This window comes from Rana temporaria, chromosome 6 (assembly GCF_905171775.1).
Source record: "Rana temporaria chromosome 6, aRanTem1.1, whole genome shotgun sequence".
In the NCBI taxonomy this organism is placed as follows: domain Eukaryota; kingdom Metazoa; phylum Chordata; class Amphibia; order Anura; family Ranidae; genus Rana; species Rana temporaria.
The window spans coordinates 172,963,065-172,976,780 of NC_053494.1; the positions used below are offsets into that span (position 1 = coordinate 172,963,065).

General features: G+C 41.8%; 1 protein-coding gene across 2 annotated transcripts in view; it reads right to left on the reverse strand.

The window, feature by feature from the left end:
* Positions 1-13,716, reverse strand: part of LRP2 (LDL receptor related protein 2) — a 327,257-nt gene that overhangs the window by 161,902 nt on the left and 151,639 nt on the right. For both annotated transcript variants that reach the window (XM_040357827.1, XM_040357826.1), the window contains 4 exons: positions 8,855-9,066; positions 6,143-6,327; positions 4,900-5,128; positions 2,886-3,063 (listed from right to left, as the gene is read on the reverse strand). In XM_040357827.1, the coding sequence (XP_040213761.1) occupies positions 2,886-3,063; positions 4,900-5,128; positions 6,143-6,327; positions 8,855-9,066 (804 nt within the window). The remainder of the gene's footprint in view (positions 1-2,885; positions 3,064-4,899; positions 5,129-6,142; positions 6,328-8,854; positions 9,067-13,716) is intronic.

The window sequence follows — 13,716 nt, forward strand, 5'->3', positions numbered from 1 at the left end:
CTTCTGTTCCACCATTGGCTGAGACGTCCCATTGCTGCTTACTGTGTATATCCCCTCTGCTCTGACTGATCCTGATGGATCATATGCTCTGGTAAGGGTCAGTGTGTGTACCGGTGGTGGTTTCTCCGTGTTCACACTGTCTGTTGCCAGTCACTGGAGGATGCACTTATGTGTTTTTTATCACACGGATTCACACTATATGAGTTTCTTTTCTCTTCTGGTTGCTTTATTGGTGGATTTATGACCCCTGGAGGGATCGTATAAACAGACAAGTTCTACTACAACATACCCAGGGATTTCAGCTTGACTAGGTCCGTTAGGACCTTCCTTTGTGGTAAGGGTCAGCAAGTTGCATTTTCCATGTTGCAGCCAGATTTTTCTCCTCTGTTTCACATTGGGGTGTCACGCTCCTAATTTGATATACACTTGGACTATTAACCATTTGTTCTCACTGTATCCATGCCTAACTGTGCCCATGCCTCACTGTGTCCATGCCTCACTGTGGCCATGCCTCACTGTGGCCATGCCTCACTGTGGCCATGCCTCACTGTGTCCATGACTAGACTGACGTTTAACATGGAGTCTATTAAAGGGGTGCCCGGCTTTGAAAAATTGGTGCTCCCCAGCCGTAGGTCCCCCAGACAATGAACTTTGTACACTTGTAGAGGAGAAATGGGGCTACATGTGTGCCGGTACTGGCCGGTACCGGGTCCCCAAAATCACCGGAGAAATTACCGTTTAACATGGGAGTCTATTGAAGGGGTGCCCGATTTGAAAAATCGGTGATCCCTGGCCGTAGGTCCTCTGGACAACAATCTTTGCACACTTGTAGATGAAGAGTGGGGCTACATGTGTGGCAAGTTTGAGGTCCAGGGGACTTATGGCCGGCCAGTACTGGGTCCCCAAAATCCAGGAAATCAGGCGCAAAAAGGTGACTTGAGTATAAGCCGATGGGGGCATTTTCAGCACAAAAAAATGTGCTGAAAAACTCAGCTTATACTCGAGTATATACGGTATATATTATTCAAATTCTTACTGTATTGTAATAAGGAGTGGGCACACATTTGATCTTATTACGAAAGAGAAATAAGTTGCATAAATCCATTGAACTAAATGGAATTTACTACTTTACAGCAACCAAAACAATAAAAAAGGTTTTGGAAATCCCCCAAAAAATATTTCTGTTCCAACTGTACAAATAGGTTGGTGTTGTGTGCATACTACCTTATGATACTCTCACATAACAGTACATACTGATGGGAGAATATTCATTGCTAGATGAAGCTGCACTGTGTGTAACAATTAATAAACTGTCCAGAATTTTATTGAATATTACAGGCCTTTTGCACCAGGCTTTAGGCTTTATTGAGGTTGGGTTGATTTATTAAAGGCAAATAGGATGTTCAGTTTGTAAATTAATGTTCTCTTTGCCTAGTCAATATGCCTCTCTTTGCCTCCATCATTCAATTATGTGCAAGCCAAAATACTTTTTTTTTTTCTTACAGGTATTCTTTGTAAAGTACATTTTTTTATCGCATTCATGGCTGTAAAGGTTTGCAGTTTATTTTTTTTAAATAACATACATATCATACTTACCTCCACTGTGCTGCTTGTTTTGCACAGAATGGCCCCGAACGGTGTTTACTGGGGTCCCCGGTGGCTCTCTCGGCTCCTCCCCGCCTCAGATAACCCCCTCTGGAAAGCGATCTCCCAAGGGGGTTACCCAAGTCCTGTATTTACGTCCATAGCCGCTGAGTACAGGACTCGGCCCCACCCTTGGGACCCGTGTCACTGTATTTGATTGACAGGAGCGCGTCTCAATGGCTGCGATGCTATGAATCTATCCAATGAAGAGCCGAGAAGCCCAGGCAAAGGAAGAGCGGTTTGCGACCCAGGACTTTCCAGGGCCCAGGAAAGTAAAATGGGGAGGCCGGTAATCGTCATATGTTTTTTCACCTTAATGCATAGGATGCATTAAGGTAAAAAAACATGAACCTTTACAACCCCTTTAAGTTAAGCTAATAAAACAGCCGATTTACCTTTGGTAAATCAACCTTGTGGTCTCTAAGATGTCACAGTGTTCTATTGCTGCTACTACTAGATGCTTTTATAGCCTTATGTGTCATCTTGCTAAAAACTGAAGAAATTTGCTATCAATCACCAATCAGATTCAAGCCAAAAGTCTGCATCTGGAACATGGAAAAAAATACAAGCAAACAAGTATCACTTTGCAGATTTTTGACTGTACTTGTTCGTTTTGACTTCACTAAACCCATCTTTGACTTTGCTCCAACTCTGGGCCTGCATCCCACAATGCATTAGCCACTGGAGAGTGCAAAATTTGGTGCAGCTGTGCATGGCAGCCAATCAGCTTCTAACTTCAGCTTGTTCAATTAAAGAAGAGCTCCATCCAAGGGGAAGTTTCATTTTAAGCACTCCACCCCCCTCCCTCTATGCCATATTTGGCATGTCATATTTTTTTTGGGGGGGGGCAGGTAACTAGTTTTGACAGGTACTCACTCCCACTTCTACTCGGACTGCCTAGGCAATCCAAGCTGAAGTTCTCCTCTCCCCCTCCCTCCCTGCAATCTTCTGGGACAGATCACAGGTCCCAGAATATTCCCCGCCAAATCGGTATTCACAGCGTCACTCACGCATGTGCAGTGCACACCCAGCTGTGAAGCCACAAGCTGTCAAAACCGTGAAGTATGCTGGGAGGTGTGCAATTGGGTTTGGTAAGTAGAGGCAAGGAGGGGGCCCACAAACAAAAAAGCTTTGGATAAGGCTGTAACCTTGATGTGTTTGAGGGTGATCCTGACAAGCGTCCACTTTAAACCTTTACACATACCATTGAAAATATGGCCATACATATACTAATACTTTACCTTGAGGTTGTTTTACTGGGTGAAATGCTGAGATTCCCAACGGCTGGTTTACATTATAAATCATGACGCTCTGGTTGCCGCCATGCCACTTATTGGCACGAAGGACCCGGTTGGTATATCTTTCACTCCAATAAACATAGTCTTCAAATATAGTAATAGCATGTGGGTGCTGTAGTACCTGTTAACATAATGTGGTTATAGCATGATCATGGCAGAATTCAAAGCTCAGCAGAAGAATAACACTTTTAATTAATAATACATTAGAACATCTTTTTCATCATATCCTTTGTATTCTGCAGAAACTGAATTTTCCTTATTATTGTAACAATTAGTTTGCTAACACATGCTTGACACTTGTTTGCAGAATATATTGTTTTCTGTAAACTGGTATTACCATATAATTATGCATACATTTATAAAATTGAACAATTAAAAAAAATGATTGAATCAGGGCTGAGGTCTTTTTAGAGGATTACTGAGGTTGGGCGCTGTGAAATTTTAGGAAGCTATACACCCTGCAATGATCTGTCTGTATTGCCTGGTGAAGGACACAGAGATCCAAAGAAGACTAGGTCTAAAATTGGGCATGTAATGATAACAGAAAGCTTTAATTTAAAATTGCATTAGCATGTTGACAAGGAGGAGGGTAGAACCTGGGAAGGCAAAATATATTCAGAATAAACTTCAGCTGTCACATTTTGCAATAAAAAATATAAATGCACCACTATTGCAAAAAGGAAAAAAAATGTTTTTGCATTTGAGCCTGCACAGCATTGCAACCGTGATTAGTGGATCATGGGTGCAATGCTCTGGCTTCTGCAGACCCGTCTTGTAGCTCCGGCTTATACTAAGGTTTGGACTTTCTATTACAGAACTGGAGAAAGTATCCATGGATAACAAGTGACATCCCTGCACTTGTGCTTCGTGGAGAACTACAGTTTTGCTCCCATGGAGGCAGATAGGACAAATTGGAGTTGATTTACTAACGGCAAATAGACCGTTCATTTTGCAAATAAATTTACCCCAGGGCTTAGTAAATAAGGGGAAGCTCTGCTGATTTTCATTATCAAAACGTGTAAAATGCAGTTTTTTTATTTTCCTTGCATTTTCACTAAGCTCTAGGGATAATTCCCTTACAAAGTGCAACTTCCCTTGCAAAGTGAACAGCCTTTCTTCCTTTAGCAAACCAACCCTATAATTTTTTTTTTCATTCACAACTCTTTGTGAACAAATGATACGGCCCTGCGAGACATATCAAATACAAATTTGATAGGAACTGGCAGGGTAAAAAAAATGAAATCTATGAGTGGGAAGGGAGTGGTTTGGAGGGAGGGGGGTAAAATGTGTATCACCTCTACAAAAACTGAAGACTATAAATTTAACACACACATCTGGTTAGGTTCCTACTGATCATAACATTAAGGCCTCGTACACACGACCGGACATGTCCGCTGAAACTGGTCCGCGGACCAGTTTCAGAGGACAGATCCGATCGTGTGTACAGGCTAGCGGATAGATTTCCAGCGGACAAAAGTTTCTTAGCATGCTAAGAAACTTGTCCGCTGGAGAGCTGTCCGTCGGACATGTCCGCTGGTTAGTACGTCTAACCAGCGGACCGAAATCCCGCGCATGCGTCGAATTGATTCGACGCATGCGTGGAAGCATTGAACTTGCGCGATAGAGAACGTCGGTGTCGTCTACGTCACCGTGTTCTCTGTCCGCGGGGATTTCGGTTTGATGGTGTGTACAGCCATCAGACCGAAATCTCCGAGCGGACATGTCCGATGAAAACGGTCCGTGGACCGTTTTCATCAGACATGTCCTGTGGTGTGTACGAGGCCTAACAGCTCTCATCCACATTACAAAAGAATGCTGTGAAATTGTAATGCTTTGCAGCTCAGTATTTTGGTAAAGGTCTTCTCTTCCTAGGCTATCCCTTCTCATGATTCTCCCTTTATACATGCCTTGCCAACTCATATCTTTCCCTCATGTTCCCATACAAAATGCAGCTTACCAAATCACTAGCCAAGGCTTGCTTTCTATTATTTCCATCGTAGTCACAATAGTCAATGTAATCAAGATAAGCATCAGCAAAATAGAGGCGCTTTGTGGGGTAATCAATGGTCAACCCATTGGGCCAATAGATCTTCTCTGAAATAATAGTTTTTCTTAATGTTCCATCCATACTGGCCCTCTCAATTCTGGGATACCTGCCCCAGTCTGTCCAGAACATCACCCGAGACCTGTAACAAGGAGAGACTATTAGAATGCACAATGTTCAAATTCCAAAGCCAACTCCATAACTGTATATTTTTACTTTATACCTTTATACTACCCCTTCCCCTTCATACATTGTTTTCCTATTAGCTTATGACAAATTGTTCTGTTACTGTTTTTCTCAAAATCTCCTAAAATGTCTACATTCTGCATTCATGAATTAGTGAGAGAAGACAACAATCTGGGACCTAAATGGGCCATGTGAAAGGCAAACCAATTATGAGGATTTCCTGTGGCCAAACATTTTCCAAACTTTTTCTACATACAAATAAAAATATAATAATCAATAACCTGAAAACTCTGAATTCAAACCAGCATGGCTACTTGTAGATTTGGATAAAGATCATAAGACAAAATATTGATAGCCTTGTGCTTTAGGCAGTAAAGGATGGTGGGTAGAGGTAGTTAATCAGCACACGTCACATGCAAAATATAACTTGAGGTATTGATATGTGGTCTTGTTTCTGAGAGCAACTAAGGACTCACTAATACATACAGCTGTAAGTACGTAGACACTATTTTTACTCTTTTTTTTACCAGAGGACTTCTTCAGAGGATAACTTCACCTTTAGTGCAATCCATCTGTGGTAATACTTACCTTCTTTCCTAATCCAGTGATCTTAGTTCTAAAATGGGTCCAGCCAACTTCTCTTCATTCTCTACCTTCATTCATTCTTATGAGTAGCCATACCCATGGTCATCACTGCCAGCAGTTCCCCAAAGTACAGCTTACCCATAAGAAAGGAATCGGGTTGAGTCGGTTTGTTACATGCATAGCCACAGTATGAAAAAGGCAGATGGGACCCTGGAGGTTGGGTGGATTTATTAAAGGGCAACTTCCCCTAAATGTGAAACTGTCCTTTGAACATTCAAATTCATATATAAATTCTGGACATAATGAGACCTGCCAGTCAACAAATGAGTTAAGGGTACTTAAATATAACAAAAGGAAAAAAAAAATAACTTTAACATTCTCTTACTCTGTTCTTGGATCCAGCACTAGTCCTCTTGGATTAGTCACATTCGCACTGATCAGCACAGTCCTGTGAGTTCCATCCAGCTTAGAAACTTCAATGGTTTCAAGAATATAATCTGTCCAATAAAGGTTCCGTCCTACCCAGTCTACAGCAATGCTTTCAGTCACAGTAACACCACTGTCAAAAATCTGCAATTATCAATGACCGGTTAGTCACAGTACATGTTTACTTGTACATTGTAAAATATCAGTGAGTTTTACTGGAACAATAGCAATTTTTTAAACTTTATATTTAGATAGAATGGAGAAGGGTAAGAATAATTTCCTACCCAGTGGACTAGGCAGGAAATGGAGGTGATTTATCCTATGGAGATAAAGACAGTAATAAAATATGTATTTTGGAGGTGCACCAGGACTACGTCACTTTATGACGAAACGTGTCGATATTTAATAAAGTTTAAGACAATCTTACACTATGGTGAGATTTTCTTTTTGGGTCATCTTTGTTGAATGGGATGTTGTTTGACACCATTGGACTGAATACGAGTGGTGGGAATGTTTGATTACAGTGATCAATCCTCAGATCTAGCCTCATCTGCATGTAGGTGTCCAAGCTTACAAGGCCTTGTCTGGGCTATAGCCATAAGCCTGTATAGCTTGCCATTTGGTAAGCGCGTCTTTCGTAAGGTGGTGGTGTACACTAGAGTGGTGTGAATCATGGTGGTGCTGTTAATACATAACTATAAGAGACCCATCTTTATCACAAATTGATGCTTACATTAGAACAACGTTTAAGGCCTAGTACACACGACCGAGAAACTCGACGGGCGAAACACATCGTTTTGCTCGTCGAGTTCCTTGTGAAGCCGTCGAGAAACTCGACAAGCCAATTTTCTCCATTCCCGTCAAGGAAATAGAGAACATGCTCTATTTTTGGCTTGTCGAGTTTCTCGACAGTTTCCTTGAGGAAAGTGTACACACGACCGGTTTCCTCGGCAAAAAAATATCTCCCAGCAAGTTTCTTGCTGGTTTTTGCCAAGGAACGTCGGTCGTGTATACGAGGCCTAATCCTCACAGACTTTGCAATTGTTTATCTTTTGAGACAACTTTTATGTTTTTGAATTTTAACTTTAGTGCAGCTCTGTTTTCTTTTATAACAATAAAATATGACAGAGGATTTAACCCTTTCCCACACTACTATTTTTGTTGTCAGTGTTTCTGCAATTCTGCTCACTTCTTGTCCTGGTGAACACAAGAAATCTCCTCAACAAGGACCAGACAGTGGTAAAAACCTGATAGAGATTCTCACTTTCCTCAATCAATCCAAAAGTAAGGGATGAAACATAGTTTTGCACTGGGTATTGTGTGGTAGCACAAAGAAGTAACACATGCGTTGCAGCACATCACAATGCGCGATCGCATACAACAATGCACTACTGTGCATTCTGATGAGGTGCAGCAAAAGAAAAATTCTCCATGTCCATTTTGTAATCCCTTCCATATTAATGGTTGGAGTTCCACTAACCGGACATGTTTTTACTGTAACAGTTCCAAATTCTTTTAACACATTTTGACAAATTAGTTCATTTGGAAATATCCAAATTAACGAAAACCCATTTAATAAAACTTTCCAAAAATTCCTAAATTTGAAAAATCGTAAATTCGGAATTTGAAAATCTGAAATAATAACTAACTAATAATAACTTAACTATTACTAACTATTTAATCATAATTATTGGAATTTCCATTCCAAATTTGGCCTTTAGTGAACATAACGAATACAAATTTATCCAACAAATGCCGTATTTAAACAAATGGAAAGTAATAAATGAATAATAATAAATTACTATAATAATAATAATAATAAAACCTTTTTTATTATTATTATTAATTTGTTCCATTTCATTTGATTAGGTGCGGCATTCGTTACAGCCAAATTTGAAAGGGAATTTCAATACAGTTCATTTATTAGTTAGTTATTATTACTGTATTTATTGGCGTATAACACTTACTTTTTACCCTGAAAATAGAGGGTAAAATGTGCCTGCGTGTTATACGTAGGGGGCTGTGGAAAGTTTTTTTCCTGAAACTTCCCTCTTAAAGTTAGGGTGCGTGTTAGGCCGCATACACACGATCGGTCAAAACCGATGAAAACGGACTGAAGGACCTTTTCATCGGTCCAAACCGATCGTGTGTGGGCCCCATCGGTCAGTTATCCTTCTGTCTAAAAATTTAGAACTTGCTTTAAAATTTCACAGATAGACGCCTAACGATAGGTCAAAACCGACCGTTAGTACCCACGACCATCAGTGCATGCGCGCATGGCATTGAACTTAATTTTTCTCTGCACGTCGTTGTGTTTTACGTCACCTCGTTCTGACACGATCGGTTTTTAACTGATGGTGTGTAGGCACATCAGACCATCAGTCAGCTTCATCGGTTCACCGATGACGACGGTCCTTCAGTCCATTCTCATCGGATGGACTGATCGTGTGTACAGGGCTTTATACATCTGTGCGTATTATACGCCGATAAATACGGTAGTTAGTTAGCTAGTTATTCTTTCAAATTTTCGGATTTTCTTTCTTATTTTCGGATTTCCAAATTTACGAATTTATGAATTGCGATCATAACGAATGGCCGGGAAAAAAAACGAAAATGAAACGAAAACAAACAATTTTTTTGGCTGTACAGCAAAAATAAAGAAATTACTTACAATTTGCCTGCCTGTTCCATTGACGAAAGCACTCCATATTTTGTCCTGCACTATGTCAGACCAGTAAATACGATTGGTGACAGAATCAAAATCTACGGCTACTATACTGCGCCCATCACGGACTATGGAGTAAGTGTAGTGAGCTTGAGTGGTGATATTGTCAGCGATGATCTGACCTCGGCTTGCCACTAGTAGCAGCAGATTTCCAAACTCTAGAAAGTAAAAGATACATACTTATATAAATGTTATCTTACAGGATATACCAAGTATGAATGCAGCAACATAAAAAACATGAGGTGTTTTATTGCATGTAAACATTTTAAAAGAACTTCCCTGCACTTATGCGAGAAGTAAAAGTAGAAGGCAAATTCCACCTGGACCCACCAAGATGGTACTGTCTTTCCCACTCACCTACCCCTACAAGAAACCAGGAATATAATAAAGTGATTGTAAAGTTATACATTTTGTTAAATAACAAATATGTTATCAGGGCCGTCTTTACCGCAGGGCAAATGGGGAAGGTGCCCTGGGCCCTGTCACTGTTGGGGGCCCAAAGCAACCCCCTTTGAAAAAAAAAAAAAAAACGTTTTTTTTTTTTTTAGGGGTCCGGAGGACCCCAGGGCCCCAGATGGCAACCCCCCCTTTTTTTTATTTATTTTAAAATAAAAAAAACAAAATTATATATTTTTATTAAAGGGACAATTTTTTAATATATTTTTATTTTATTTTTTATTAAAGGGCCAATTTTTTTTAGAGGTCTGGGGGTCCCCAGGGGCCCATAGTTTCCCAGGGCCCCGGATGACAACCCCCCTTTTTTTATAAAAAAAAAATCTATTTATATATATATATATATACAGTATATATATATATATATATATATATATATATATATATATATAAATGTTTATTATTATTATTATAGGAACCAGAGGTCCCCAGGGCCCCGGATGGCAGCCCCCCCTTTTTTTTTTAAATGTTCCTTTATATATATTTTTTATTAAAGGGCCCAGAGGTCCCGGATGGCAACCCCCTTTTTTTTGTAATTTATTTTTATTAAAAAAAAATATTAAAGGGCCCAGAGGTCCCCAGGGCCCCAGATGGCAACCCCCTTTTTAAAATATATTTTTTATATATATTTTTTATTTCTTTTTTTATTTTTATTAAAGGGCCCAGAGGTCCCCAGGGCCCCGGATGGCTACACCCCTTTTTTATATATATTTTTCTTTATTTCTTTCTTTATTTCTTTTTTTGTAAAGGGCCCCCCGCTTCTAAATTTGCGGCAGCCCCCCCCTGCTTCTCAATTTCAGGTGGCAGCACCCCCCATCCCGGTTCTCTGCTCCAGGGGGCCCATGCCTGAAGCTGTGTAAGTGGCCCCATAATTCCTGATGGCGGCCCTGCCTCCTGTTAAGCCCCTGTGCTGCCCACAAATCAGGCTGAAAATCATCATCGGCACGCAGCCAGTGACAGTACTGCTTCCCTTCCCAGTGTTTTAAAATGTACAGCACCCCTGGCTTCCCTTTAGACGTGCACTTCTCCCTTCCTGCCACTGGGTGCTGCTTGCATATAAAAGTGAATTAGAATGTGATTTTATAACATCCCCAGTTTGCTCTTCCCGAGGCTGACTTCTTCATGTCCTGCTCCTCAAGGTATGTCACTGTTTGCTAATCTATATTGTAAATTGAAGTTTTCTGTAGTGTGTCCCAAAGTCTTTATAATATTTGATGATTCACTGCAGGTCTGGTCAGTGTTTTAAAAAGTTCCTCTATTTTACACATGGCATGGCATGGGGTCACAGCACCGTCTGTCCATTCTGCTTTAGCACCATGGGACCCCATGCCATGCCATGTGTAAAATAGAGGAACTCTTTAACCACTTACCCCCCGGAACATATTGCTGCCTAAAGACCAGAGTACTTTTTGCGATTCGGGACTGCGTCGCTTTAACAGACAATTGCGCGGTCGTGCGACGTGGCTCCCAAACAAAATTGGCGTCCTTTTTTTCCCACAAATAGAGCTTTCTTTTGGTGGTATTTGATCACCTCTGCGGTTTTTATTTTTTGCGCTATAAACAAAAATAGAGCGACAATTTTGAAAAAAATGAATATTTTTTACTTTTTGCTGTAATAAATATCCCCCAAAAATATATAAAAAAACATTTTTTTTCCTCAGTTTAGGCCGATACGTATTCTTCTACATATTTTTCGTAAAAAAAATCGCAATAAGCGTTTATTGATTGGTTTGCGCAAAAGTTATAGCGTTTACAAAATAGGGGGTATTTTTATGGCATTTTTATTAATATTTTTTTTACTAGTAATGGCGGCGATCAGCGATTTTTTTTTTCGGTATTGCGACATTATGGCGGACACTTCGGACATGTTTGACACATTTTTGGGACCATTGTCATTTTTATAGCGATCAGTGCTATAAAAATGCATTAGATTACTATAAAAATGCCACTGGCAGTGAAGGGGTTAACACTAGGGGGCGGGGAAGGGGTTAAGTATGCCTGGGTGTGTTCTTACTGTGGGGGGGGGGGGTGGCCTCACTAGGGGAAACACTGATTTTCTGTTCATACATTGTATGAACAGAAAATCAGCATTTCCCCTGCTGACAGGAACGAGAGCTGTGTGTTTACACACACAGCTCCCGTTCCCCGCTCTGTACCGAGCGATCGCGTGTGCCCGGCGGCGATCGCGCCCGCCGGGCACACGCACGGGAGTCGGGGGCGAGCGGGGAGCGCGCGCGCCTCCGGCGGCGCGCGCGCGCCCCCTAGTGGCGGCTATACGATAGGACGTATAGCTACGGGCTCTCGCCCAGGAGAGCCGACCTGCCGCCGTATAATGACGGTGGCTGGTCGGCTACTAGTTAAATCACAGACCAGACCTGCAGTCCAGGCTGAGTAAAGCCTCAGAGTACATGACATTACTGTCTGTATTTAACTGCTTGATGGGCTTATTTTGGGCCTGGCTGGTTCACATGTATGTGTTTTGGCGGCCCACATTTGCGCAGGCACAGCAGCCCATTCATTTGAATGGGCCGCCATGCCTGCGTTTCCTGCAAAGAAAAGCGCATGTCTCATGTAATAGGCTGCGCACACGGCACGCCAATGCCCATCAAGCACTGAAATACAGCACTGTCTGTCCATTATGCTGTCTGCTGTGACTTATCTGCAGTTCCCGCACTGTCAAACTTGCTGCATTTTTAGATGTTTAGGTCACGCTTTTAAAAACACAGTGCGTTTGTGTGTGCAAGAACTGCAGGTAAGTAGCATGGTGCAAAAGCAGAATGGATTTCAAGGCAACTGTATTTTTAAAATGCTGAATGCACCTTTTTTCTGCAGGAAACAAAGGCATGGCAGCCCATTCAAATCAATGGGCTGCTGTACCTGCACAAATGAGGACCGCCAAAACATACATGTGAACCAGCCAGGCCCAAAATAAGCTGGAGGGGGGCCCAAAAAAAATGTTTGCCCTGGGCCCAAACCATATTAACCACTTCCCGACCTCCTCATGTACATATACGTCAGCAGAATGGCACGGACAGGCACATGTACGTACCTGTACGTCCTCTGCTAGACGTGGGTGGGGGGTCCGATCGGGACCCCCCCCCCGGTATATGCGGAGGTCAGGTCCGCTCGGGGAGCGATCCGGGACGACGGCGCGGCTTTTTGTTTATAGCCGCTCCGTCGCGATCGCTCCCCGGAGCTGAAGAACGGGGAGAGCCGTGTGTAAACACGGCTTCCCCGTGCTTCACTGTGTCGGCGCATCGATCGCGTCATTCCCTTTATAGGGAAGACACGATCGATGACGTCATTCCTACAGCCACACCCCCCTACACTAGTAAACACACACAAAGTAAACCCTAACTCCTACAGCGCCCCCTGTGGTTAACTCCCAAACTGCAACTGTCATTTTCACAATAAACAATGCAATTTAAATGCATTTTTTGCTGTGAAAATGACAATTGTCCCAAAAATGTGTCAAAATTGTCCAAAGTGTCCGCCATAATGTCGCAGTCACGAAAAAAATCACTGATCGCCGCCATTAGTAGTAAAAAAAATAAAAAAAATAAAAATGCAAAAAAACTATCCCCTATTTTGTAAACGCTATAAATTTTGCGCAAACCAACCGATAAACGATTATTGCGATTTTTTTTACCAAAAATAGGTAGAAGAATACGTATCGGCCTAAACCAGTGTTTCTCAATTCCAGTCCTCAGGCCCCCCCAACAGGTCAGGTTTTCAGGATTTCCCTCAGATGAAAAGGCTGTGGTGATTACTAAGGCAGTGAAACTGATCAAATCACCTGTGCAAAATAATGGAAATCCTGAAAACATGACCTGTTGGGGGGGCCTGAGGACTGGAATTGAGAAACACTGGCCTAAACTGAGGAAAAAAAAAATTTATATATGTTTTTGGGGGATATTTATTACAGCAAAAAGTAAAAAATATTGCATTTTTTTCAAAATTGACGCTCTATTTTTGTTTATAGCGCAAAAAAATAAAAACCGCAGAGGTGATCAAATATCACCAAAAGAAAGCTCTATTTGTGGGGAAAAAAAGACGCCAATTTTGTTTTTGGAGCCACGTCGCACGACCGTGCAATGGTCTGTTAAAGCGACGCAGTCCCGAACTGTAAAAACCCCTTGGGTCTTTAGGCAGCAATATGGTCCGGGGCTTAAGTGGTTAAAGACGGCCCTGTATGTTATACTTACCTGCTCTGTGCAGTGCTTTTGCACAGAACAGCCTTGAACTGCCTTGTCTGGGGGCCCACGCCAGTGCTCTCCACTCCTCCTCCTTTCTGAGTGCCCCCATAGCAAGCTGCTTGCTATGGAGGCACTCCTGAGGGCTCGATGCCGAGCTGA